Here is a 25718-nt window from a genome sequence, read left to right as displayed (position 1 = left end):
CCCATCCGTCACTGTTGTGGGCTTTGGTTAGACCCTGAGCTCCTTAGGGCACAGCCTCTCTTTCTTTCTGTATTTGTGAAGTGTGGGATTCTTTGGGCATTACATATATAATAATATCACATCATTAAACAGCTATCTCTGTCACTTTTAATCTTCATTACTATACAGTGTCCTGTATTTCAAGTGATGCATCAAAAGTGTTGTTAGTAAGCCCTGCATTAAAAAAAAAGCTACCTTTCCACCTTATATTTAGACATACAGGATTTTTTTTTGAAGAAAGAATATTTATGATCAGCAGCATGTACGTAGTTGAATGAATAGATAGGTGGACCTGGTTCTGCTCTAATGATAATTTTATAGCAGTGAAGTCACACTCCCTTTCCCTTTCTTCCCAGTGACAAATGTTGATGACTAATAGCTAGTGCGTTTCCTCACTTGAGGAAGGTGAAATTCTTCCAAATAAGTTTGTCTCCACATCATAGTGAATGTCATCACTCAGTTTGTCTTTCCTCACCTGCTGTATTTTCTCAACAGTCCCACAGTCCTACCTAGATGTTGGCCTAATTACTAACCTGCATTATAAGACAATAAGGCTTATTACCGTCTGCATTGCAGAGTTCTCCAAGAAGCAGGAAAAATTAGCCATATTCTCCATGGCTCTTGCATAAGCAGGGAAGAGCTGCTAAGTGAAAGCACTTTTCCTTTCCAGAGAAATCTTCAGGCAGGTCATCAACGTTTCCATGGTATCAAGGTTGTTCTGTAAAACTTTGTAGTACCAGCATAGGAGGAGCGTTCGTTGCCCAGGGGCTGAGCAGGGTCACTGACAACTGCAGCTGCTGTGCTGTCACACTCTGGTCGTTGGCAGAGTCAAGGTCAGAGACACTTACAAATTGGGACACGTGGGGGAAGTTGTGAGACTTCTGGGGGAGTGAATGGGTGAGACTGTAATAGAAGACTCGGATGTTTTTGAGGCTCTCTTTTGAAACGATGCAGGGACCTTGCTAGAACTCTGTATAAATCTCTGAATTCTAAAATAGGCTTTTGTTGCTTTCTGCTTTTCTTGCAATTGTGTACAATGTGCATTTTCTGCATTCTTCTCACACCACAGAACAAGAAGTTCACTCAATGTCTTGAAGTTAAGATTTTACCTTCCCTGGAAGCAGCCATGCACATTCATAGCAATTCTATATGCTTTTAACATAGGGTTGTTCAAAAGGTGGGATGATTTGTGAGCTGCATTGCCTGTGAGGTGCTGAGGTAGGTTTTGAGCCACCCCTCATGCCCAGGAGAGTCTTCTACTTTACAAGTTTTTTTGGAAAGGTTAGAAAGCATTATAGGTTTTGTGGTTTTTGGATTTTAGTTTAGAAAGGAATTGGCAAATGGTATGTGTCCATCTCTGTGTGTGTAATGACTGAGACTAAATATGAATTGCCAATTGCAGAAGAGTTTTATCTCATAAATTGATTGTAATAGGACAATTCTGGTTAGAAGTACAGGCGTGATTCCCAAGTGTTTCAGAAGGAAACTTCTGTGCCCATTGAAGAAGGTTTTGGTTTATTGGCCTGGTTGCAGTGAATGGGAGTGTGGCTTCAACTGGAGAGTCTGTTGTGAGAGATTTCACTGTCATGAATCCCCTCAGGTATTAGTGCTGTAAAGAGTGTAAGAAAGAGCAGATGACAGAATGTTGCATGTGAAAATGAATGGAGCTGGAGTAACAGCTATTTGCTTTGTTAAAAAAAAAAAAAAGAAAAAATGTTTACAGTTGTGTGACTGATTCCTTGAGCTGTGAATATGCCAAAATTTGAAAATAATACAGTGTTTGTGCTGAAAATTTTCTATTTCAAGTTTACAAAAACAGCCTGGAAAGCAAACAAATAACATGCATGCAAGTATTGAAATGAAAGATTTTGAGGAGTATTTTAACTTGCTGTCCCCAAAGAAAAGCAGACAGCCCCTGTCAGGTTGACATACTGTTTAATATTCCAAGCACATCTGTCACTAAGCACTGCAGAATTGCTGTGTTCAGGTTAAATGATCAACAAAAAACCTTTCTTCCTGTGGCTTCTCAAGTTTATTCAAAGGGAAACTGAAAAGCAGAGGGAAATCCCTTCAAGCACAATTGGGAAGAGATGGGATTTCCCTGGGTTAATTTGATGCTTTTTTGAACAAACTCAGATGTTACAAAAGAAAACTTGTTGGTTTTTTTTGGTTTTTTTATTTCAAATGAAACATTATTATTATACTTTGTCAAGTGATGCTTTTGAAACATCTTTATCCAACATTTGTAATACTCTAAAGTGAGCATTTAGTGTGTAGGCTTCTAACTTGAAAAGTGTGTTAGTTCTTGCTCTTCAAAATACCTGTAACTCATTTAGGTGTAACTCACTCAGGTTTTTTCTCTGTGTTTTACTGGTAGTGTGTCAAAGGGAAATAATGAACCTCCTGATACATGTGGCACGGAGTCACACCCATACAGCAATTTTGGGCACAGCTCTTGAAATGTGACAGTAAGGAAAGTGGAACAGAAAGGCAAAGGCCAATGCGAATACCGAGTGAGACTGCACTCTTCTTAACTAGTGCCATATGATGTATTGTGTTTATCATTTAGGTAGCTGAATAAAATTTATTTTAAAGCTTTCAGTGACAGGATTCTTGTCAGGCATTTTAATGCTGGAAGGGTGTTGCTCAAAATGAAAAAAAAAAAAAAATACTAGTTCAGAAAGGCGATTCCGTGCATTGAGAATGGTTGTGCTTCAGATTAAACAAATTATCTTTCATTGCATCCATTTTTGTGGATTAATTTTATAGCTTTTTATTAAAGCCAGCTGGTTTGACATGGGTAAGACTAAGTCCTTGGCAGAATGTATTCACAGGCAGTGTTTTGCCATAAACAGGCCCAGCAGGCAAGCCTTGTATTACACAGATTATTGCAGATTACGTGACATCTTCTGGCATTTCAGATATCTGGTTACAAAAGGTGCAAACCTCCTGCTTTGTTTCAAACAAGGCAGTGTGAAGCAGTCCAGATGTATCATTTCTGATCTTAGTGATGATTTTGAGTGGGGTGGGAGCTGCCTCCGTTTTCTGCTCTTCCAGTTGCTGTACAAAGCGTTATAGTTTGATACAAGCGTTCCCATTAGGAAGGAGGGGACTACCTCACACCAGCTGCTCCACATCTGTTCTCATTGCGTGTTTGTCTTGTTCTAGGGCGTGTTGGGCAAGCAGTAGCACTACGTGCCAAAGCCTTTGGCTTCAGTGTGATTTTCTATGACCCATACCTCTCGGATGGCATGGAGCGTGCTCTGGGACTGCAGCGGGTGAGCACTTTGCAGGACCTGCTGTTCCACAGTGACTGTGTTACCCTGCACTGCAACTTGAATGAACACAATCATCATCTTATTAATGACTTCACCATAAAGCAGGTAATAATCTCTGTGGGCACCCTCCACACCGGTGCTGTTTGCCAGCTCTGTGTAGCATTTATTTATGTAAATAGGCAGATTCTCATTTGAAAGAAAAATTTCTTTCCCTTTTGCTGCTTTTGAGATCGTACAGGTTTATAGTTGATTAGGAAATAGCTGGTGGCTTATGTGTTGTTGCTTTTACTGTCTTTTTGGCTTGGTAACATTGCATTTGCGGAAATAATTTGCTCTTCTTAAAGTCATTCAGATTTAATAAAGTGGCGTTGGTTTAAAAGTACTTTTCCTATGTCTTGTAGTAGCTACTTCCTTTACGTGTGTATTTTCAGGTAGCAATTCTGCCTTTCACTCTTGTTCCTCAGTTTGAGTTCTTTCGATGCAATTTAAGGATTATGACTAAATGGCTCCCCCCTGTGCTCAGTCCCGATGCTCGCAGAGCACTTCATGGATGGAGCTCATTTACAGCATTGTGTTATTGGGAAAAATAATGTTTCTTGGAATTAGTACTATCCTCTCCCCAAAGTTTTAGGTAATATTAAAATAACTTCAAAATCTGGGTGTAGTAAGTGCTCTGTTATTGAGGAATTCGAAAGTAAGTTTTTTCATTAAATGTTCTGACCTCAGTGTAGGTGACAGCGAGAAATACGACGCTGAGATGTAAGAATGGAGAAGTGTACAGGAAAAAACCCCTAAGATAGAACAGTCGACTTTGCTGTTCTTCGTATAGAGAGTGTTTGTATGTGTTGGTAAAAATGACAGTAGCACTCTTTTGCAGTAAAATCTTTGCTTGTCTTCTGAGAAATAGTTTGCACCCACTACTCCTGAACTTCAGAACTGAAATACTTACTGAGCGTGTTCCACAGTCATGTGGGATCGTGGCAGAAAACTGACAGTATAACACACTTCTTGATTTGAGAGTTTAAGGATTTTGCAAATCCATCCCAACATAAAATCAGGATTTGGGATTTAAAACTCGAAAAAATTAAGAAGCTTAAAATGAAACCTCTAAGAGAACAGAGCTCCATCACCCTACCCGGAACATTTACTTTTGTTGTGTGCCTGTGTACATTCAGTGGTTATTACATGGTTAGATGTCTTCACAAGCAGACATCTGGAACCAAACAGAATCACACTGAATTCAGTGGGACCACTGAGCAGTGGTCACTCATTATACAGCAGATGTGAAACTAGGGCCAGTTTGCCACAGGAAGTTTTTGAGTGGAGGTGGATAAATGTGTCAAGCTTTGGAGAAGGGCTTAGTGCATTATTCAGAGAAACAAACAAAGAGAAACATGTTAAAACTGAGTAATACCATCTGAAATGAAATGCCTATAATAAAATCTTCACTGGAAAGTATATTGCAAGCATCTGTCTTTGCTATTTGTTTCCTTTCATGATCAAAGCAAGGATTAAAATGTTAGAAGATAGTTTTTGCTTTGTATAAGAGTTTGGATGAAGCAGTTTGTAGAGTAAAAGCTGCTGTGAAAACCATAAAATTGTAACACCTCTGACTACTTAGTTTCTGTCTCCTGATAATGATTTAAGGAGAGAGATGTTAGAATTGGCCTAAAATTTCTAGAGAGCATTGCATGCCACTTCTGTCCAATATTGCATGCTCATGTAATAACCAATTTTTAAACAACATACAGAGAAGTGTGGTGCATCCCATTTCACTAAAGTCTCACCCTGAATTTTGTTTAGAATATGAAATTACATAACCTTAAAATGTGCTTGAATATATGGTGACAGTCTTTGAGTAGCTTTTCCCTTGAATTAGTCAGCATTCTGCCTAGCCATCCTGCTTGTCCTTGTAGACCCAGAGTAGCTCACAGAAGTGTTTTATTGAACCTGTGATAGTCAGGTGCTCTTAAGAGAGCTGAGGTCATCTTTAGTTTTACTCTGCACTGTAAACACAATACATTTTAAAGCAGCTGTGCAGGTTTAGTGTAGGTGACTTTAACAGCTGTCAGCAGTTGTAGCTGTGAAGCTCTTTCAAGCTTCCACCCATTGTTAAGGATCATCTCCAGCTGCATCCACCCTGGCAGTTTATCATGAGTCACTTAATTCATTCCCACCAGAATGCATTTATGCAGCCATATTCTGTTTGATTTGAACTTCTTTAGTACTAGTTTTAGAGTTTTGTTAATAGCCCTGAAGTGAAGTGAACCTGAAGGAAGGTTGTTGGACAGATTGAAGATTTTATCTAGGCTCACTTCAGTGAAAATGTTCAAGTCCTTCAGAGGGCATATAAATTCACCAAGCTATACTTTAAACTCAAGTTACCCCTTTGCACAGAGATAGGAAGGGTAAATGAGCTCCCACAAATCGATATGGCACTGCAGGTGTGATTGTCTCTTTGGTGAGCCCACCTGTGCTAATTTTAATAATAATTCTCACAGCTGATGCTAAGTATTGGAGATGCAGTGGTAGTTCCCATAAGGAATGTCACATTGTTAATAAACCAACCTAAGATTTTGGGCCCGTTTCTTTACTATTCTAATTCCCAAGTTAATTACCTAAATGTGAGAGAAGCATTCTTTAGTTCTGCTCCTGTAAGTGCAGTTTGGTTTTGCTGTACACACCAATGGATGGTTCTCTGTTGTCCCAGGAATCTGCAAATGGACAGAGGCAGGGCCACGCTAAACCTAGAGAGTTGGCCAGTAAAATATGGTGGTTTTTTTCCTTATAAAATACTGCGAGCATATGTGTGTTACACCTCCCTACGATCTCGTAAAAACAACCAAAAAAATCCTCATAGCTGACTTTCATCCAAACCTCCTTGTTGTTCACGAATTTGGCATTTTGAATCAGTCTTTCAGCCTGAGGATCCATTTACATAAGGTTTAGTTTGATGTGTAGGTTTCAAGCAGTTGTGTTGGTGTCAAAATGTTGGGGTTTTCTTATTCGTATGGTGAGAGACGGAGTCAGTAAAAATGAGATTTTTATAATTCACCTTCACTGTGGTTCCTGCTCTTCATATCCTTTACCCTCATGCACTGAAGTGTTTGAGACATCTGGTAGAAGATGAAGTATTAGGGTGGCTGGAAGCAGGATGTAGTAGTTTATGTTTTTTTCTGTACCATCTCTCTTATTTAAGCTGCCACTTTGTTTTCAAGTTGTGGATATATTGTGGTGTAAATTCTTGTAGTTCTCCCCAAACAGTGTCATCTACAATGCTAATCTGCACAATGCACAGCACAGCTTCTCTCCTGGGCACACAGCGTTCTCAACCAAATTCATTTTCATGCCTTTTAATTGAATAATAGAAGAATTCTTTAGGCCTTTATTTGAAAAGTCTCACAGGGGAGGAGGAAGCTGAAGTAACAAAAATAAATAATACATACATCTACTGTGTTTTGGCAACTGAAGGGAAAAGTGTTTGGAAATCCAAAAGCATTGATTTTTCTGAAAAAATCATGTAGGCTTTTATTTGTGTGAAAGTTGAAAGCCACAAAATATGAATTTGTTTAAGAATGTGCTGTAGTTTCTGTCTCATGCAATTTCACAGTGAAATAAAAAGGCATAAAATGATCTGTCACTTTCATATGCACAGTTGTATCTTTTGATCATGTTACTGCACAATATCTGAAACAACGCTTCTATTAAAAGACACTACTTACAAGAAACAAAAGCTTATTAAGTGCTGTGAAATAGCATTTCATGTTAGAAGCATCACATTTTGTGGTACTTTCCAATGGAAAGGGAAGACAACTGTGTTACACTTTAAACCAGCTGAATAGCCTTTGTTGTAATGGATGCTTCTTTTGGGTAAAAAATAATGCCACAACGATTTTATTTCATTTATTTTTATTTCATCATTCTTGTTTTTAACTTTCCCTAGATGAGACAAGGGGCTTTCCTGGTCAACACAGCTCGAGGTGGGTTAGTAGACGAAAAAGCACTTGCACAGGCCCTGAAGGAAGGAAGGATACGAGGGGCAGCCTTAGATGTACATGAGTCAGAACCATTCAGGTGCTTTTCCTTTTCTTTTCTTTTTATTTCGTTCACTTTCTTATTTTTAAGTCTTAGTGCATGATACAATCAACAGCAATGAGTAAACTGAGTTTTCCGTTCATTTGGTAGCTAAAGACTCCTTAGCAAAGCAACATGAATCTGTGCAGCACTGAACTAATGCAAATGTAGATGGAGCTTGTGTATGTGGTCAGAAGTGGGGAAAAAAGCCACATCCAAGATTTGATTACTTAAAAAAAAAAAATCAGTGGGTTTATTTAGTAGAAATAGCAGGGGCTTTGGTTGAAATCCTGGGCATGGCTTTGGCCGTGGCTTTGAGGGCAGTGCACCTTTGTCATTGATGCAGCTCTGGAGGCAACTAATATTGATGCCTGAACAGAGTCTTTCAAAGGCAAAGAGTTGAGATGTGGTGTGAGAAATAACTGCTTTATGACACCTTTCTGAAGGAAAAGACTTTTTTTTTTTTCCAGATTGCCTCTGCAGGAAAACCATAAATGTAATAGGTTGCAAGAAAACGTTAAGGAAGGTTGTCAAGAGTGCAGGTTGTGTTTTGCTTTACCCTTTATGAGGGGAGTAGTAACTCTGCTGTCAGGATTGGGGCTGGTAGCACAAGCCTGAGTTTTTGAATGGCTCAGAAGTCCAATGTTTTAAGGCAGAAACGTACCACTCCCCTAAGTGGCATTGCCACTGCGATATCTGCACTCCTAATCAGAAATGAGCCTATTCATATGTCCTTGAGAAGAGGCTGCTGTAGCTGAGTCCTTGTATGTGACAAGCCTTTTTCAGTCTGGACAGGGAGAAATGTTAATTTTAACTGAATCAATCCACAGAAGTTTTTGAAGAGAAACAGATACAGGGCGGGCTGTAAAGACTGGAGAGAGGACAGTATCTCTCATACCAGCTTGGGGCTGGGGAATAGTAGCTTTGAAAAATTAGAATAGTATCCCTTTAGTCAGAATTTTTATATCTGCTGAGGCACAATGCCACATCACAAATATTTAATTTTATTTATGCATACTCTGCATTCATTTACTCCTAAATGTAGTCATTACAATGCAGTAGTGCTGTGCAAAGCCGGAGTCTTAACAGCTCAAGGGACTTCCAGCTCTGTACATTCTTCCCAATTCCGCTCTCGGATCTGCACGAGCAGCCCGTTGCACCTCTAGGAAGCCCCATTTACTGCATGGAGATGCCATCTGCAGAGATTCAGTTGCAGGATTACAGCCACAATTTCCTTTGGCTTCGGTGCTGCATGTCTATCTGATCGCAGCATGCAACTCTTTATTCAAGAGTTTTGCCAGATATTTTGATGTTTATTGAACTACAGATGAAATCTATCTCTTTTTTTGAATTATGACCAACTCTGAAAGCACGCTTTTGTCTTTAAGTATTTGTTCTCCTGTTGTTACAGTTGACTGCAAGATTATTAAAGCTGGAAATAAATAGGAGGAGCAAGTTTCCATTATTTTCAGTTTCTTTACTCTGTATCTGTGATAACACTTTTACACAGATTCATTACCTTCCCTGAAAATCAATCTGTAGAGTAAATTTCCTTCTTTCTGTGGCGTTTCTGTAAAGGAACGGGAAAGAAAAAAAAATTAGTTACAAATAATGGAAAAATAACAACTGAATTATCAAAAAAACTTGTGTGCTTATGGTCACACTTCTAATTTGGAAACAATTGTAAGATTTTTTTATTTAAATGACTGAACGTCACACTGACAGAAAGAACAGAGCTTTGTTGGCTAATGCAGTAAAAGTAAAATTGTGATGAACTGGACAAATGGAATGGCATCCTGATTTAATTTGGGTTTTGCTTTATGCATTTCTGCCCCAGAACTGGAGTGGCAGTGGCTGTAGTTACAATAAGTGCATTGGACAGAAGCTAATGTTGCTGCTATACTGAGGTTCTACCCTTTGAGTCTATAAAAGGTGATTGTTGCTTATTTATACCATGAGTAGTGTATTAAATTAATAACAGAATTAAACCCATCGAGGAATAGAAATGCAATTCTTTTCTGTTGTAAAAATTAATCTGTGTATGTGCAAATCCATCTGGTTTCTCCTCCCCCCTTCACACCCCCTTTCCCCCCCCCAATATTTTTTGTCATTTGATCTTGTTTTAAATCTTCATTTAGCTTTAGTCAGGGCCCCTTGAAGGACGCACCAAATCTGATCTGTACCCCACATGCAGCCTGGTATAGTGAACAAGCCTCGATTGAGATGCGGGAGGAAGCAGCACGAGAGATCCGAAGGGCGATCACAGGTACTCGCTCACCTTGTTGGCTCCTTCCCTGCCTCGTTCTTCTTAATAAACCTTTTTCTTCGGTCTTGGAAGACTGCTGAAAAGAACCAGCCTTAGCTTTTGTTCACCGTTTCTAGTATTTGGAACACAGAAATGAGCAAATGCCCACTAAGTCTGTTCTCAGAACTGGAACAGGTTGTTTTGGAGGTTCTTTGCAGTTACAAAGCAAGGCAGGCACTGCAAAATAAGTGCTTTTTTCATATAAGAGAAATGTATTTAAATGTATTTAAGTGCCTTTCTTCTTCGTTGCATGTAAGTATTGACTGCAAGGCATCCTGCTATTGCTGGTATCTTTCTTAGCTTTTCCTGTATTCCCCTTATACTTGTCAGGAACAGTTCTGATTCTCTACGTCAAAGTATTTTGTTGGGAGGTTATTCTATTTTCGATGTTCCTCTCTTTAAAGCATTGCTAAAGAAGCCTGGCATTTTAAAGGGCAGAGTGTCTTTGTTATATAACTGCCATGTAATTGTAAACTGCTCACATAAGAGAAAACAGTTACGTCTCGAACATGCACTGCTAATAAGTAAAATGAGAAGACTGAGCCATTTGGCATTGGTTTGAATCCCTTGTAGCCTAAAATAAAAGGAAGGATTTTCATACTGGAAAATGATTCATTAAGCACTAATGTTTTCTCTTTAGTTGGACTTTGCTGTTTCCCCCTTGGCGATACAGTCTGAATGCTCTGCAGACATGCAGGGCCATCTGTGTCACCTTGAGAGCAGCTCAGTGCCAACACATTGCTCTGCTGTACAAAAAGCACTGGCAGTAGCCTTCCCTCTGGCTTGTGCCTAGAGAGGCTGGGCAATTTAGTTTCATTTATAGCTTGTGCAGAAAGAGGATTCTCCTGGATGCTAATTAAACTCCTGATCTTAATTGTCCTTTACCAGACTATTTCTCCCTGTTTTGGAGGTGATCTAAAGAGCCTGACCATCCCTTTGCTGGAACTGATCCTTGTGCCAGTACTCCAGAACAACTCCAGTAGTACATTTGTTTGTCAGGGTGTTGTATAACTGTTCCCTGCTCACAGATAACTCCGGGAGAGATTGCACAAACCATCACCCAGTACCTGCTTGGGGGAGGATTAATGTGCAAATGAGCATTAATAGGCCACAGCCTGAAAACTACGTAAGAGCTATCCAGAGCTAGTTTTATGTTAAATTTGTGCAATAGCCCAAACATAGGTGCCTAGGAGGGCAGACCCACGATTCCTTAGAGCGTGTGATTGTGCTCTCAGCGATCTGTATCACTGGTTGGTATCGGGGCTGTCAGCACTTCAGTGTTTGCATATGGTTTGTAGTAAGATCAAACAGAGACCAGCGTTAGGGAGGTGAGAATGACATTGAATTGCCATGAAACAAATGTAGGAAAGATACAGGACATGTGGGATAAAGATGGATATGTGAAAGCCATAGGGGAACACAGCAGAGAGAGGGTGTATACGGGGAAAATAATTGGAAAAAGGTGCACAGTGGGAATGTAGAGTATGGCTACCATCTGACAATAAAGATGTTAAGTGGTTGTGCTGTTGCCAAGAGGTTGTGACATATAAAATAAAAATAATAAGCAGATATTAAATATCCTTTAAGTATCTTTTTAAACTTGAAAGCATTCCAAGTATGAAATAAAGAGGACTACTGAAAACAGGAGGGGAAGGCGAGCATGGCAAGTGAAAGTTTAAAATAAATAAATTCTGTTTTTAAGGGGAGAACTAGTAGAACATGCATACAGAAGTTAGCAAAATGAGGAATGAGAGGGGCAAAGAGGAAGACATGATTAAGAAGGATAAATATCAGAAGAAAAAAGATACTGTTTAAACTTGTGGACAATTTTGGCAGAAGCTGAGATGGATGTGTATTTCACCTACATTTAGAATATGATTTCTAATCAGGAGAGTGGTTGGAATCCACAATGGGGCATATACCTCATTTTGTCTGATACTGAGTTAAAAAAAGCCTTTTCAGCTTGTGCACAGGAGATGTGACAAGTTTAGTGACGTCAGTGCAAGTCATGGAGTAACAAGTATTTGATGGTATTGACTACATGAAAAACAATTTTGTGACGGGCTTTTCTACAGCCCTGTTGTGGCCAGGCTGATGGATAGAAAGAACAGGCAAAGAGTAGTGAAGTCCTTAATCAAATTTCCTATAGGAAGCTGAAGACAAAAGCTTGAATTCTTTGATGATGGAGCATGGTCATTTTTTGGAAGTGTTTCTGGAGTACCATCTCCAACAGTAGCAGGGGTGGACCCAAACTTACCTCTTTCTACCCCTGTTTGTGCAAATGCACAGTAAGATTAAACTTTAGAAAAGATACATTAAAACAGGTGTCAGAAAAAGCACTGGCTCCAGTTGATCTTCCTCCCGTTGAAATAGGTGGAAATATTCCTATTGCCATGAACAAAAGGTGTGTTATATCTGTTCATGTCATTTGTTGCAGGGGTGGAGATAGTTCTGCAGAAGACAGACAGAGGCTCGTCCAGTTATGTGCTGAATCAGGTTGACAGCCTTAAAACTTCAGTAATGCTTCAGAGGTTAAGTAAAAGTTTTGAAGAAATGAAGAAGGGAAATTGTCATGTATTTTCATTTTTTTGTAGAAGTGAAAGGGATGACTGAGGGTTAATACATGATAATAAATAACTATGAAGAGCAGTTCAGATAAATAAGGGGAAGATCAGGAGGACAGGGAGTTGGTCATATCCAGGTTTATGGCAGAATTCCATTCAGAATCCTACATTCCTCAATAAGTGTTTTTACTGCTGTTACAAATGGAGGGAAAAGGAGGAAAGTGATGTTAAAGACTTGGAGCAGGAGGCTGCATTACTGAAGTAGAATGGTAGTCGTGCTCTACGTTCAAGTTACAGCTTCATGGAAAGCATGACTCTTGTTGATTTGGGTTTTATTGAGACCCTGTTTGCAAGACACAAAGAGAGAGAAATCAGTATTATGCAGAGTATTTTGACCATTATCAAGTCCCAGGCAAAGGAGAAACAATGAGGATCAAAACCAAGCTCTCCGTGTAATATTTTATGTATTTATTTAAATCTGCAAATATTTTTGACTATTTTTAACATAGACACATTAAGAGCACAAGGCCTACAATTATTGTGTATGTTTACTTCCTCTCCCTCGCTTCATCCTAGGTCGTATTCCAGACAGTCTGAAAAACTGTGTTAACAAAGATCATTTGACTGCAGCTACACATTGGGCCAGCATGGATCCTGGAGTGGTTCATCCAGAGCTTAATGGTGCTGCATACAGGTAAGAGTGCTGAAGATGCAGGAGAAATACCTCCTGAGTTCAGATGTAGGCATTCAAGAACAGATAGAAGACCTTCCTGTTAATAAATGAAGTGGGTTTGGATTAGACACCAGCTGTATTGTTTTCATAATTGTTGCATTCGGGGGAATAAGCTTGTTTTGGTAGTTCAAGTCAGTCATGCTGTGTAAATATGATCCCTCTTATAATCTCTTTTGTTTGGTTAGTATATGAACTGTACACATTTGTTTGCCTATTCAAGTAAAACAATTCTGGTCATCTCTGGTGAGTGCAGTGGAAATTTATGTTTCTTTTTGCTGAAGGTAATGATGCAGCAGTAGCTTGCAGATAGACTTTCAATAATAAACTATTCTTGTGTTGGTTTGTGGCCTCCAGACACAAGAGTAACTCAGTGAAACAGCCTGTGGTGATTATGAAAATATGTTTAAAATAGCATTTTCTAAATTATATGTTTAATTTTTAAGCGGAAGCATTTGAGGGACTTGATCTATCTATTCTCAATCAACTGTGAAAGCAGGTCTTAGTAATTAATAGAAAGGGACAATTTTTTACATCCAATATGCACATTCCTTAGTTACTTTGTTTGCTTGAGTCTCTCTCTGTCCTTTATCCCTAGCAGCTGTTCTAGCAGCAGATTTTTCCTAGTAGCCAGCTTCAGACAATTTTTATTTATGAAAAACATCTGCAATTTTTTAATCTTCCCAGTATGGTATTTACACATAAGTAGGATGAAAGTGGCTGAGAAAGCTACAAACAGATGTTTCCCTTGATGCCTCGAGGGAAGGGACAGTGCAGTCCTTTCGTTATTTTGGCATACCTCTTTATCCTAATGTTTCCCCTGTCCTTATTCATTCAGCCACCTTATCTTTGCCCATCTTTAGGAGCGCTACCCCGTGCTTTTAATAGGGAGGGAATCCCTGGTTTTGTGTTACTTACTCCATATGGGAACGCAGCTGTGACAGCTGAGAAGTGAAGCAAAGCTCTTCTGTCCCAGTGACTTGGAACAGTCTCATCAGAACATGATGGAGAGGTGACAGGGGAGTGTCACCACCCTCTGCCATAATCCCTTTGTCAGCAGCCATAAGTGCACTAAAGGAAAAGAATAACTTGGATTTGGTCAACGTGTGTTTATCTCGTGTAGCGTGAAGATTTTTTATTTTTGGAAAAAGTACCCGTAGTCCCAAATATCTGAAGAGGTGTGTTTTTATTTGCTTAAATGAGGAGTTCAGGCACTCGTGTTCTCCTCCACACAGCCTGTGGTTTCACTGGCTTCAGTGTGGAGGAGTGAGGGTATGGCTGAGTGTAATTGGGGCTTAAAGGCAGGTCTTGCTAGACTGGGGGTAATAACTCCAACCCTGTCATGGCAGTTAAGAACAGGGTTCCATGCCCAAATAAAATGCAGGGCTTTGTTCTCATTTTGGGGGTCACAAGTCCAGCAGAAGCAGGCTTCACAGCCAGAAATTAATTTTAACTTAGGAATGTTTTGGGAGTTAATGATTTACAAGGTAAGGACCATATGTATTCAATTGAAGCAGGATAAACACAGGTCTGAATGACTTTTTAAGGCATTGTTTCAGTCAGGTTTTTCAATAAAGAAAATTCATTGTAGAATTCTGACTTCACAATTACTTTCGAACACAAAATAAAACTCATTTTGGGAATTTCGAGGCAGAAGTTAACAGTTATACAATAAATATTAAAAGCTTCTTTTTGGAGAGGTGATAGAATAGTGTTTAAATGTGGGTGAAGGCATTTATTATGTGCAGTACAAAATATGCAGTACAAAATATGCAGCACTTGAAGCTCAGATTTTTATGAAGAAATTGGTTTCAATAGCAGTGTTTGCTGATGCTTAATTCCTACCTGGATTAAGTGCAGCGTTTGAGTTGAGTGTTTAAACCAAATTTTTCCATCTTTTCTTTCCAATCCAAGATCATGTTCAGCTAAGTGAGTTCTGGAGTCTTTCACAAGGCAGTATGAAGTTTCAGACGTGCTAATAACTGTATTGTAGTCATGTAATTGCATTAGAAGATAAGACCTGGGATAATAATTTATATGTTAAAAAATGCAAATAGCTCTTTCGGGGAACTAAAACTACCGAGGCTTTTTTATTCTGGTTATATCATTTACTTGTATTTTGATGTAGGACAGAACTCTCAAATTATCAGATATTATCACAAGTCAAGAGCACTGAGCATTCGTCAGCTGAATATAATCTAGATCTGAATATCACCATAGTCGGTGGAAAACAAAACCATTTACTGTGCGAAATGCAGGATGCCCTATCAGCACAAAAGGTCACGCAAACAGGACCTATCCCACGAGTAAAGATTAACAATATTCCTGAGAAGGAATTACTTGTAATGGTCCTGGTGAAGCAGCATAATACACCCCAGTCTTGTGTTATTACTGTGTATTTGTTACCGAGCTGCCTGTTAAATAAGCCCCTGCCATTTCGTGTGTCACAGAGCAGGCAGGTCATGGGCAAAGTGAAATTTAACAACCAGTAAGCAGTGATTGTACCATTTATAGACATGTTGATGTACCTCCCTGCCTTCTGACAGGGAGGAGGTGAGGAGGCTGGGTGGGGGTCTCAGCAGCCTGGTCTAGTGGGAGGTGTCCCTGCCCATGGCAGTGGGCTGGAATGGGATGATCTTTAAGGTCCCTTCCAACCAAAACCGTTCTATGAATAATATCTATGAATACTGAAGAGGTACTTGGATGAGAATAGCTGGATTTTGGTAATTCAGAACGTATTTCATGTTAAGGTACTTCACTGGTGATTTTCAGACTCTGTAATGAATGATAACAGCATGCACTTAAATTTTTAACCTCTGCTGGGATAGACTCAGTTTCTCAAACAGAGCTTCACATAGTGAGTTCAAGGTCTTCTGCAGTTTAAAAAATACAGCAGCTTAACATAGAAATTAAAGTTGCCTTTCACTGTAATTAAGAATTACAATGTATTTTTCTTTCTAAATTTCTACATGGGGGAAGGGGAAGGAAGACTCTGAAGTAACAGAGGAGGTGTAATTGATCTCTTGCTTCTGCTTTTACAAAAATTTAATTCAGTGGACATTTTACCTGGAAAATGTCCTATTGCTGCCAGAGGAGGAAGATAGGGAGAAACTTCATGAAGTGCTGGAGGGAGTATATTTTCTAGTTAAGAATAGGAAAGCATTAAATAGCAACAAAAGGGAAGGTTATATAGAATAGAAATGCTCATGGGTAGAGGCTGTTGAGTTTTTGCCTTCCTTTCAGAGACAGGATTTAAACAACACTGATGATTAAATTGAAAAGGAACAAAAATTACAAAAAGAGAATGGCAGAGTAGGGCTAGGAGTTGTCAAGTAAAATACAGCTTCTATAGAGCAATATGTTTCCTGTATTTTGGCTGATGCCACAGACAATTGTAGGGCCTCTGGACATTACTGGAAATCTGGAGGAAACCTGTGCCTGAGGAGAGGTGCAGGCAGGTGGAGTCCTGGCTATCATAACTTGGTGTCCAAGGGGAAATTTTATATACAGGCTGTGTAGTTTGAACTGCTTATTGTGGTCATGAGGTGACTGCTGATGCTTCTGATTCAGCACCGTCCATTTTCGCGAGGGGAGGCTCTGACTTTTCTTCCAGAGGAAAGCGCAATTGCAGAATTTGCACTCTCCTTGATTGCTCCCAGCTCCAGCATGTCGAAGCTCAGGGGAATATGTTGTTAAAAAGTAGAGATTATGTTGGGAACAGCTGCTGTGTAGGGCTTCTAAATGGAAGTTTATGTCATGTTGTGTTTTGCAAAGCACCTAGAGTAACAGATAAGCTGTTTCAAAATTAAATTAGAGGAAGTAAAACAATACCCTGTCTGACAGTTTTCATAGGAATTGAAGCAAATGTGATTAATAAGATTCAAATGGAGTTACTGAAACAAGCAACTAATTCCATTAGCAACTGCAAATTAATTCTAAGGAACCTCTCTGGAAAAGGAATTAGCATAGGAAGCCCTGTAAATATGTGTACAATTGGGAACAAAGTTATCTGGCCTACAGGTGGTGTGATCTGTCACATCCTGGTTATCCATCTCAGGTTGGAGTCAGCCTTTTGGTCTGTAGGAAACTTTCCCAGGATGACCAGACCTGTGTGTGGTGTCCTCGTTGTCCCTGTGCCATGTTGGATAGCCGTGCTGAGCCCCTCTGGCACAGTGTTTGCAAAAACACACTTCCCATGATGGTTTCTTTGGTGGAATCAAAAAGAATGAGTAAATGTGCTTGCATCCAGCTTTTCTCCTCCTCTGAGTTTTGTATAAGTTGTGCAGTAATTTTCTGTCAGTTTGAGGGGAATTTAGGATGAGCAGCACAAACATCTATTACCTTAGAAAAAATGCTGCGGAAATGGGGTGAATTCAGCGTTAAACTCTGATGAGGAGAAAATCAACAGCACAATAACATGATGTTTGAAAAAACTTGACAAGCCTACAAGTGCCTTTTCTCCCATGCAGCCCTGGGTAAATACTTGGGTAGCAAAAGCCACAGTGAGGGATAGGTTGTGTGCTTATACTTTCAAATGGATAACGCTCCCTTTAGGATGCTTGGATGAGCAGAATAATCATCAGGAGAGAACAAGGGATGGGTGTGTGCAGCTTTGTGATGAGGAGGGGAGGCAAAGAGTCAGTGTTAAGTGGCCATTGTGACGTAACTTGCAAATAGGTATTGAGGTATTTGACTAAAAGGAAAACATATTTTTATTAAATTCATGTGTAGCTGTTGCTTATATACAGCACTGCGAAATACCAGTGTTCACCAATTACATCTGAACTTTGGGATTGAGGTAGTAGATTTAGATTTGCAAGAGATTTTTTAGCCTGATGATGTCAGAGCCATCATAAGATCAAGCTGAATCAGAGAGTGATTTTTTTTTTGTTGGTTTTTTTGGTTGGTTGGTTGGTTGGGTTTTTTTGGTGGATTTTTGTTTTGTTTTGTTTTCATAAAATATTTAGGTCTCGGTGTTTGTCCAGATAAAGGAATCTTTAAAACCATCCACAGTTTTTGTGTTTGCATCTTTCTTTGTTGCAGCGTGACTAAAGCACCTGTCCTCCGTATAACTAGGACTGGTTCTCTTTCAGAAAAGAGTAGTAGCAAGCTTTATGCTGAAAAAGTTACTCAGATTCAGTAGGCATCTGAATATCAGCTGAGGAGTGTGGGAGTGTAATTGCTTTTTTGGGGCGCTATCAGAAAGTTAGGACTGCAAGAGTAGTAAGAACAAATACTTTTTCAAACCACAACAATGAACATTTAAACCTTCTACACGAGAATGAAAGAGAAAAAAAAATAAAAATCCCTGAAGGTCAACTTGAAGAAAAGTCATAGAGAGCAGACATTGCACGGACCCAGCCAGAATTACTTCTGGTTGAGGTTGTGCTTTGAGAGGAGCAGCTTTTTTCCTCTGCTGTGCTGTCAGTCACACTGTTAAATCTGAAGAAACAATCTAGCAAACCTTTATTTCTCATTGGGGTAAAATACAGCATCTCCTGCTTTGTTTATCAGCATTAACTCCCTGTCTTTGTAGCCGCTCTGAAAACAAAAGAAGCGTCTCTGTGGCTCTAGGAGGAGGCAGGGTGGGCTTCCCGCTCGGTCACCTCGTGGTTTTAACGTGCTCTCCTGTTTTCCTCCTCCCAGCAGGTATCCCCCAGGCGTTGTGAGCGTGGCTTCCACTGGCATACCTGCAGCAGTAGAAGGAATAGTCCCCAACCCCATGTCTTTATCACACGGCCTCCCTGCTGTAGCCCACCCGCCCCACGCTCCTTCCCCCGGCCAAACTGTCAAACCAGAAGCTGATAGAGACCACCCAAGCGACCAATTGTAGCCTACGAAAAAACAGCATTCCCAGCATCGGAGATCTCAACTTCAGCGCGTGGAAAAGCAAAGCAAAACAAAACAACAAAGCAAAACCCTGGATTTTGATTAAAAGGCAAAACCATGAACTTACAGGAGGAGACGATTATTGTTTTAGAAACTGGTCCAATATACAGTATAAAAGGAAAAGGTGGGAGACAAAAAAAAAAAAAAAAAGAAGATTTGGAAACATTTTTTTCCTCCATATAAATTGTAGTTTGTCCCTGTCCAGTGGACTGATTCACTGTTTCTGTGTCCTATGGGTTCTTTGTTAAGCAAGAGAAGTTAGTAGTTAATTATATCATGAATGTACTTGTCTGTGTACAGTTTTTAGAACATTAAAAAGGGTTTGTTTGCTTAGCTGTCAACAAGGAAAAACATAAGGGAGGCATTCAACAAACCAATTTTGAGATTAAAATTCCTTTCTTTTATATTTTAAGACATGCCCAAAAATGAGGCAGTTGGCAAACTTCTCAGGACAATGAATTTTTCCCATTTTTCTTTCTACGCCACACAGTGCATTGTTTTTTCTACCTGCTTGTCTTATTTTTTAGAATAATTTAGTAAACAAAAGAAAAACAGTTTCTCCTAATTTTGGCATGAATTCCCTTATTTCAAAATGAAGACAACCTTGCAAAGAGATTTTGAGGAAAAAAAAAAAAGGTTTTGTATAAACAAGCGTTGTGCTTTTTGTCACCAGTTAAAGTATATATTATTGGTGGTATCTGGAAAAGGCACTAGACTACTGAAAAGTAGCAGCATTTCATTGCCTACATTGATTCCTTCCTGGTAATGTGGTAGGCTAGCAATATTTTTGGTTAAAATCATGTTTGTGACTGTAACCATTTGTATGAATTATTTTGAAGAAATAAAAATCCCAGACAAATATCATATGTGTAAAAATTTTTATTTCTAGTAACTGTTTATTCAACTTTTATTAGGTTTCTTAGCTGTAATTTTTAAACAGATGCTGTCAAGTACTTCATTTCTAGCTTTACTTTGCTCTCTGTTGTTTGTAATACTGTCTTGGAAGCTTGAAAAATAAAAAAAAAAAAGAATTCTTTCCATACCATTTTTCCCTTTACATTTCGTAAATGTTGATCTTTTTTCCTGTGTTTCTAATGGAGTTTGAAATTAAGATGGATTTTGATTTGTACACCGGCATCATCAGCTACAATATGGTAACAGCATTTATGCCACCACTGTGGGCAGAGCAGAGGAGGTACAACAGCAACACAACAACAGTAATAATAATAATAATAATAAATGTCTTTTGCCGAAGTCCAACGTGAGAAGTGTCCATTGTTTTATTTGCTTTTGTGATGATGGAAGTGTGCAGCAGGATGTAATTGTATTTGCTATATTGCAGGGGTTTGTTTCCCTCAGCACAGGCAGGAGCGTGTTCAAGGCAGGTTGGATTTCAGCTGGATGCTGATTTGGCCTTTCCTGTGCCCCTGGATAAGATGTCCTTCATTCCTCTGCAGTTTCAAAAAGCAAGGCAGAACAGTTAAGCTGCTGCAGGAAGGAAATCCATGGTGGGCAAAAGTAAGCCTGGACATGAACCCCCTCGGTGGTGTGTTGTCTGTTTGGTCACTACTAATCTGACCTAACAACAGTGCACATAAGGTTAGTGAACTGGTTTTATGGGTTCTGTGAAAAGTTACTGTCCCCCATTCCTGCAAGTCTACAGAGCAGCCTCCACCTGTCTTTGGGAAATGGTAGGAGGCTGCAAATTAAGAAAGACTAAAATCTGGGGGTCTGTACCCAAGGAGCACTATAGAAAGTGAAATTTTGTCTCCATGGAAGAGTGGCAGGTTTTTGCCTTGAACATTGAGAGCTAAAAATGTCATCCATTGCAACCTACTTGATGGTAAAGCCATTTCTGTTCCCTCCATGAAACAAAAGAGAAAACAGCCCTAACGCTGCAAGCTTTTCCAGCAAAGACACTTCTGAGAGCTTTCTTAACAAAAACTTGCAAAAAACACCAAATGCAGTCCCCTGCTGTTGAAGTGGGATTTCATATTTCAAGGGCAATTCATATTTTGGGATGCTGCTTTGTCAGACTGAAGTTGCGTCTTTAACATATGTAAAACAAACGTTTAAAACATCTGGCTGCAGAGAATCTCTGGCAGTCACATTTGCAACCAAATCTCCCGAGGCAAACCAAGAGGGTTTGTTCTTTCCTTGCATCGGTTTGGACAGTTTTGGCTTATGTAAGTCAGCTTTGTTTCTAGCGGATCGATACATCGATGAACTGGAAATGAAGGCACTGGTATTTATTGTGTGCCTTTCTCAGGCTCAGTTCCGGAGCTTTTGAGCCATTGGCACAAACATTTTCAGTATTTGAGCCCAAAATCCTGCGCTTACGGGTCTGACAGGGCATTGCCACTGCGGTGGTAACGTGTTTAATATTTTTTATGCTACTATTTGGGGCATATCTGTTGGTCTGACTGGTGGAGAGTAATCCAGTTTCCTGCTTCAGAAAGGAAAGCCATCTAGGCAATGACAAAACTGATGGGTACTGACTTCTGGGTTATGGTCTGAAAAGCTAAATTAAAAAAAAAAAAATCTAATAAAATCCCCCAAACTTGGAGTAAATGACTAATTGGAAAAGCATCCCATAATAAACAAAGGCTGCTATGCTGGAGTAACCTTCTATCTTTCATGGCTGCTTTTGCTGGGTAGTGGAATTGTGATTAGATTTCCTCTGTCTGGTAAAGGATGTCCTAAATAAAGTCTAGACAGAAGAAGATGCAGTTAGTGGGAAAACACAAAAGCGGTGAAGGCGATGGCAGCAGAGGCCACAGATGATCTGAGGCAGGGCTGGAAGGTGAAAGAGGAGGTTAATCAAAGTGCCTGCCTTGAACATGATTTTCTTTTGGTGGCATTATTTGAATTAGGAGTCTTGGCCAAGAAGGAGGAGGCCAAGCATGCCAGAACTGCTGCTGGCTGAAAGGCTGTGGGATGGCAGGAGGCTCTGGAGCCTACACAAGGTAGGTGTTGAAGAGTGGGCAGATAGATGCCGGTTGTGAGAACACAAAATCAAATGGTTGCAATTCAAAACAAAAACTTGTCAGAAAATGGAGCCGTGAGTGTTTTTCCATGGTGAAACTAATGGGTTGCTGCTGAGGGCGGGAGCAGTGTGGTGGCAGATGCATCTGGCATGGTCTCTGGTAGGGCTGGGAATGAATTGGAGGTGCTACATGGGAGCTGGAGCGTTTGCTGGGTAATTTTGGTCAGGCGTCTTCAAGAGGTTGAGCTCGAGCTGAAGTCACAGCAGAGGAGGGCTCTCAAAATGACCAATGGTGTGCAGGGCTTATGTGAGAGTAAATCAGAGTAACTTGGCTTTTCCAGCTTGAAGTGAGGGCAGAGCTGGGGAAATGACTGTAAACAGCAAATGCTGTGGAGGAAGGAGGAAAGTTACAGAAATGTTGTCTATGAACAGACAGGCTTAAATAGGGTTAGGAAGAGTTCTCTGTCAGCAGGGAGTCCTGGGACAGGTTTGCAGTTGGAGTTACTGGGACTTGGTCCTAAAGTCCCTGCAGCTTGGGTTGTGGTCTTGGTTTTGTGTTTGGGTCTTTTTTTCTTTTTTTTTTTTTTTTCTGTAATACAACTTTGGTTTTACAGTCCAAACTGCGAGAACAGTGTTTAAAGGTCATACAAGATTGCTACCAAACTAACAACTAGAGGCTTTTCTTATTCAGGATGAAACACTTCAGCTTCCTTTTTAACAAGCCTCCAGGCTTTTTCCTTTAGTAGGGATTTTTTTTTTTTTTTTTTGAGAAAATGTCGTATTTTCTTGTCCAATTTGCACCTCAGATGATTAAGGCTGGCTTTCTAAATGACCGTGACTGCTGCAGTCTGGCTGTTCCCAGCTTGCTCTGTGCCTCAGACCAAAGGGTTTTCTCCTTTAATTTTAGTGGATGCTTCAGTAGTGTCTGTGGTTCTGCTTGAAGGAGAAGGCAGCACTGCCTGTACTTTCTTTATTCAGTTCATTCCAACCTTTCTACCTTTTGTAAATTGGAAAAAAAAAGGAGGGGGGGGGAGGAGGAGAAGTGTCATTGGTTTTAAGGGCAGAAAGTAATATTAGATCATTTTGTCTGACCACTTAGTAAAACTGTTAAATGTGATATGTGTGTTCATTAAACCTGATACCATGTTTTGACTAGAGTAAATCTTTCAGAAAGATTTCTCGTCTTTATATTAAAATGTCAAGTGATGGGGATTTTTGCTATTTCCTTAATAGTTTGTTTAAATGGGGGATATCAGTCACTGTCTTTTTTAAACGGCTTTACTTAATTTGGCTTTCCAAACCGCCTCCAGATTCCAGTTATTGTTTCATGTTGAACATGAGGTCATGTAAGCTGACTTGAATTTAGTGAGCATGTCACATTGTTAGCCAATTTGCCTTTGTACTGAGGTCAGTGACACATCTTCCAGGAAGACTGAACTGTGTTATTCATCTGTTTTCTTTTCCAGTTTCTTTCATTGCACTGTGCATCCTTTCCTTTGTGGCTCTTTACTTTTGCCCTTTGGAATCACATAGTCCAGTATGGTTATCTCCTGCAGATGAAATGACAGGATTTCTCATCTCAGACTTTCAGCTGTTGTCTTCTGAGTAGATGCTCAGTGCAGTGGTCCTGCTCTCATAGCCTGAGTGCTCTCTTTCATCCCACCACCTGCATCCTTTGTGTGTCTGCCTCTTGCAGAATGGGCCCTGTCTGAGTCTCATACCCTGTATCAGTCTCTTCAACCCTCAGTGCCTGCCTCCTCTCCTTCTTCCTTGTTTCTTTCTAGCATTCGGGAGACCTGGAATGTTACCTCTAGAATTCTTCTCTTTTTTAGCAGAAATGTCCTTTGGTCAGTTCTGCTTTCCATCTGTGAGTTTCAGCTCGACACAGACCAGCTGTTCAGCTTTTCAGCTCTCCTTGGCTGACCTCCTTGCACACTACCTTGCTAAACCCACATCCTGTGTTCGATTTTTTTTATCCAGTTTGGGGCTTGGGATCACCCAGTTGGTCTTTTTTTTTTTTTTTAAAGGCAGTTCCTCATCTGGAGTTTTCTTCCTATATTTTCTGTACCACAGAAACAATTAAGGCTCTTCAAATCTGGTCTCACCAGTCTTCTTTGCCTTTACCCTTCTACTCAGAGCCGTAAGGGAGAGTTTTCTTGAAGGAGCACTGTTTGTTTTGGGGGAAGGGGGAGAGCGTCTGTGGCAACGTCAAGGCCGTCAAGGCTGCAACAAACAGACAAAAGTATGTCCTTGGGATGATTAGAGGCATTTGGGACATGCCCAGGGTGATGTGGGTCATTCTCTGAGCGTGCCAATCCCTTGAAGGCATTTGTTGCTTGCACAGTGTTTATCTGCATATCTTCTCTCCCCCTTCTTTCATGTGCTGCCTAAAAAGGATAAGTAAGCAGTTGCTGGTTGGAAGCGTTAATGATTGACTCAATAAATAAAGAAGTTTTAAAAAAAAACCAAAATTAAATACTTGAATATGTTTTGAGTTGCAAAGATTTAAAGTAATAAAAAGGAGCAAGGTTATAGCTTAAACTGCCACAAGAACCCTTTGTTATGTGTCAGGTTTGACGTATTAGAAGCAGAGAATTATGTGTCACTGTGACAGTGCTATTTATTTGTCTGTGCTGTGAAAGCAGAGTCCTTGTAGAGTTTGGGAAAAGCTTACGGGGCTGGCTTCTTGGATAAACCCTAAGAGTTAAACCACCAAATCAACATCTAAAAATAAATCTGAGGAGGTGACATCTCAGACTTGTGTTTCCAAACCCCTCCAGCCATTTTCAAAGTGTCCCACCCGATGCAATGGATTGAATTCTCAAACCAGTTGCCTCCAACACAGCTGTTGGCTCCACAGTGTATCCCCCTCCCTGGGAACTCAGTGAGCAGCAGAGCTTGGTCCTCAGCACACCTGAAAGCACCAGAGTAAATCCTTTTAAGTCTCCGTTGCTGTTCAGTAGGATTTCAGTTAAACCCACCTGTAAAGTTAAGTCTGTGCTGCATTTTACTGTTCTTAAACCACAGCAGAAAGAAAATCTGGTGTTTTCCAGTAACACATTTGCCGTTATCAGCACTCGTAGTTTCCACGTTGAAAATGGAGTCAGGGGGATTTCCAGCTTCTTTTTGACACGAGTTTTTGTCATTTTGCTGTTTGCTCGCTCATGTTTTTTCGAGGCCTAATGTATGTGAAGTGTTATCCTATGATGAATTTGTGGTGATCGATTTTTGTCTCTTAAGTTGCAGCCCTTTGTGATTAACTCCAAGGCCATCACTTTCCATTCCAGGCATGAAGTGGGGTGCCTGTCCTCTGAAATGGGTGGCTGAAATGAGATTTTCAAGGATTCATACTCTGAACAGCTATACTTTTCATTTTCTTTTTCTTTTCCTCCTGCAGACCAGCCATTTTAAGGTCAGGATACAGCCCTCATATTGCAAGAAGCACAGGTAAGAGGTGCAAAACCTCTACTGTGGCTCAAAGCTTATTTTAGAGGTTTTCAACTTCTGTAAATTCAAAGGATAAAGGATAAAGGTTTTGCATCATGTAACTAGTAGCTTATTAAATATTTTCCTGTTTTACAGGAAAACAAAAGTCTTAAGTCTGTTGAAAGAGCAATTTTAAATTGTGACCCCTTGGATCATGGCACACATCCCACTTGCAGCAAAATGTGTCATTCCAGTGAATGTCTTTTTCCAGCAACACTGGGTCTGGGACTTAACCTCACCATTTGGAGAACTCTCTTCGTGTGTAATATCCAACTTTGCTGGAAGTAGGATGAGGTTTCTGATATAGCAGTGATCCCCAAAGCACTTCAGTTTTCATCTGCAATCAATTGTCAGTAGAGCTGTGAGT

General features: G+C 40.0%; 2 protein-coding genes across 8 annotated transcripts in view; both read left to right on the top strand.

Moving 5' to 3' along the window:
* The window catches only part of CTBP1 (C-terminal binding protein 1), a 234579-nt gene extending 214432 nt beyond the window's left edge, over positions 1–20147 (top strand). For 6 of the 7 annotated variants that reach the window (XM_050338087.1, XM_050338093.1, XM_050338092.1 and 3 more), the window contains 5 exons: positions 3208–3422; positions 7261–7391; positions 9530–9657; positions 12837–12954; positions 18637–20147. In XM_050338087.1, the coding sequence (XP_050194044.1) occupies positions 3208–3422; positions 7261–7391; positions 9530–9657; positions 12837–12954; positions 18637–18823 (779 nt within the window). In that variant the 3' untranslated portion in view covers positions 18824–20147. The remainder of the gene's footprint in view (positions 1–3207; positions 3423–7260; positions 7392–9529; positions 9658–12836; positions 12955–18636) is intronic. The other variant, XM_050338088.1, reaches the window with a different exon arrangement.
* Positions 1–25718, top strand: part of PTCD3 (pentatricopeptide repeat domain 3) — an 822782-nt gene that overhangs the window by 52646 nt on the left and 744418 nt on the right. The gene's annotated exons all lie outside the window — the stretch shown is intronic.

The sequence above is a fragment of the Myiozetetes cayanensis genome, unplaced genomic scaffold (genome assembly GCF_022539395.1).
Source record: "Myiozetetes cayanensis isolate MyiCay16 unplaced genomic scaffold, myiCay2020 scf7, whole genome shotgun sequence".
Classification (NCBI taxonomy): Eukaryota; Metazoa; Chordata; class Aves; order Passeriformes; family Tyrannidae; genus Myiozetetes; species Myiozetetes cayanensis.
This window is presented reverse-complemented; position numbering and strand designations above follow the sequence as displayed.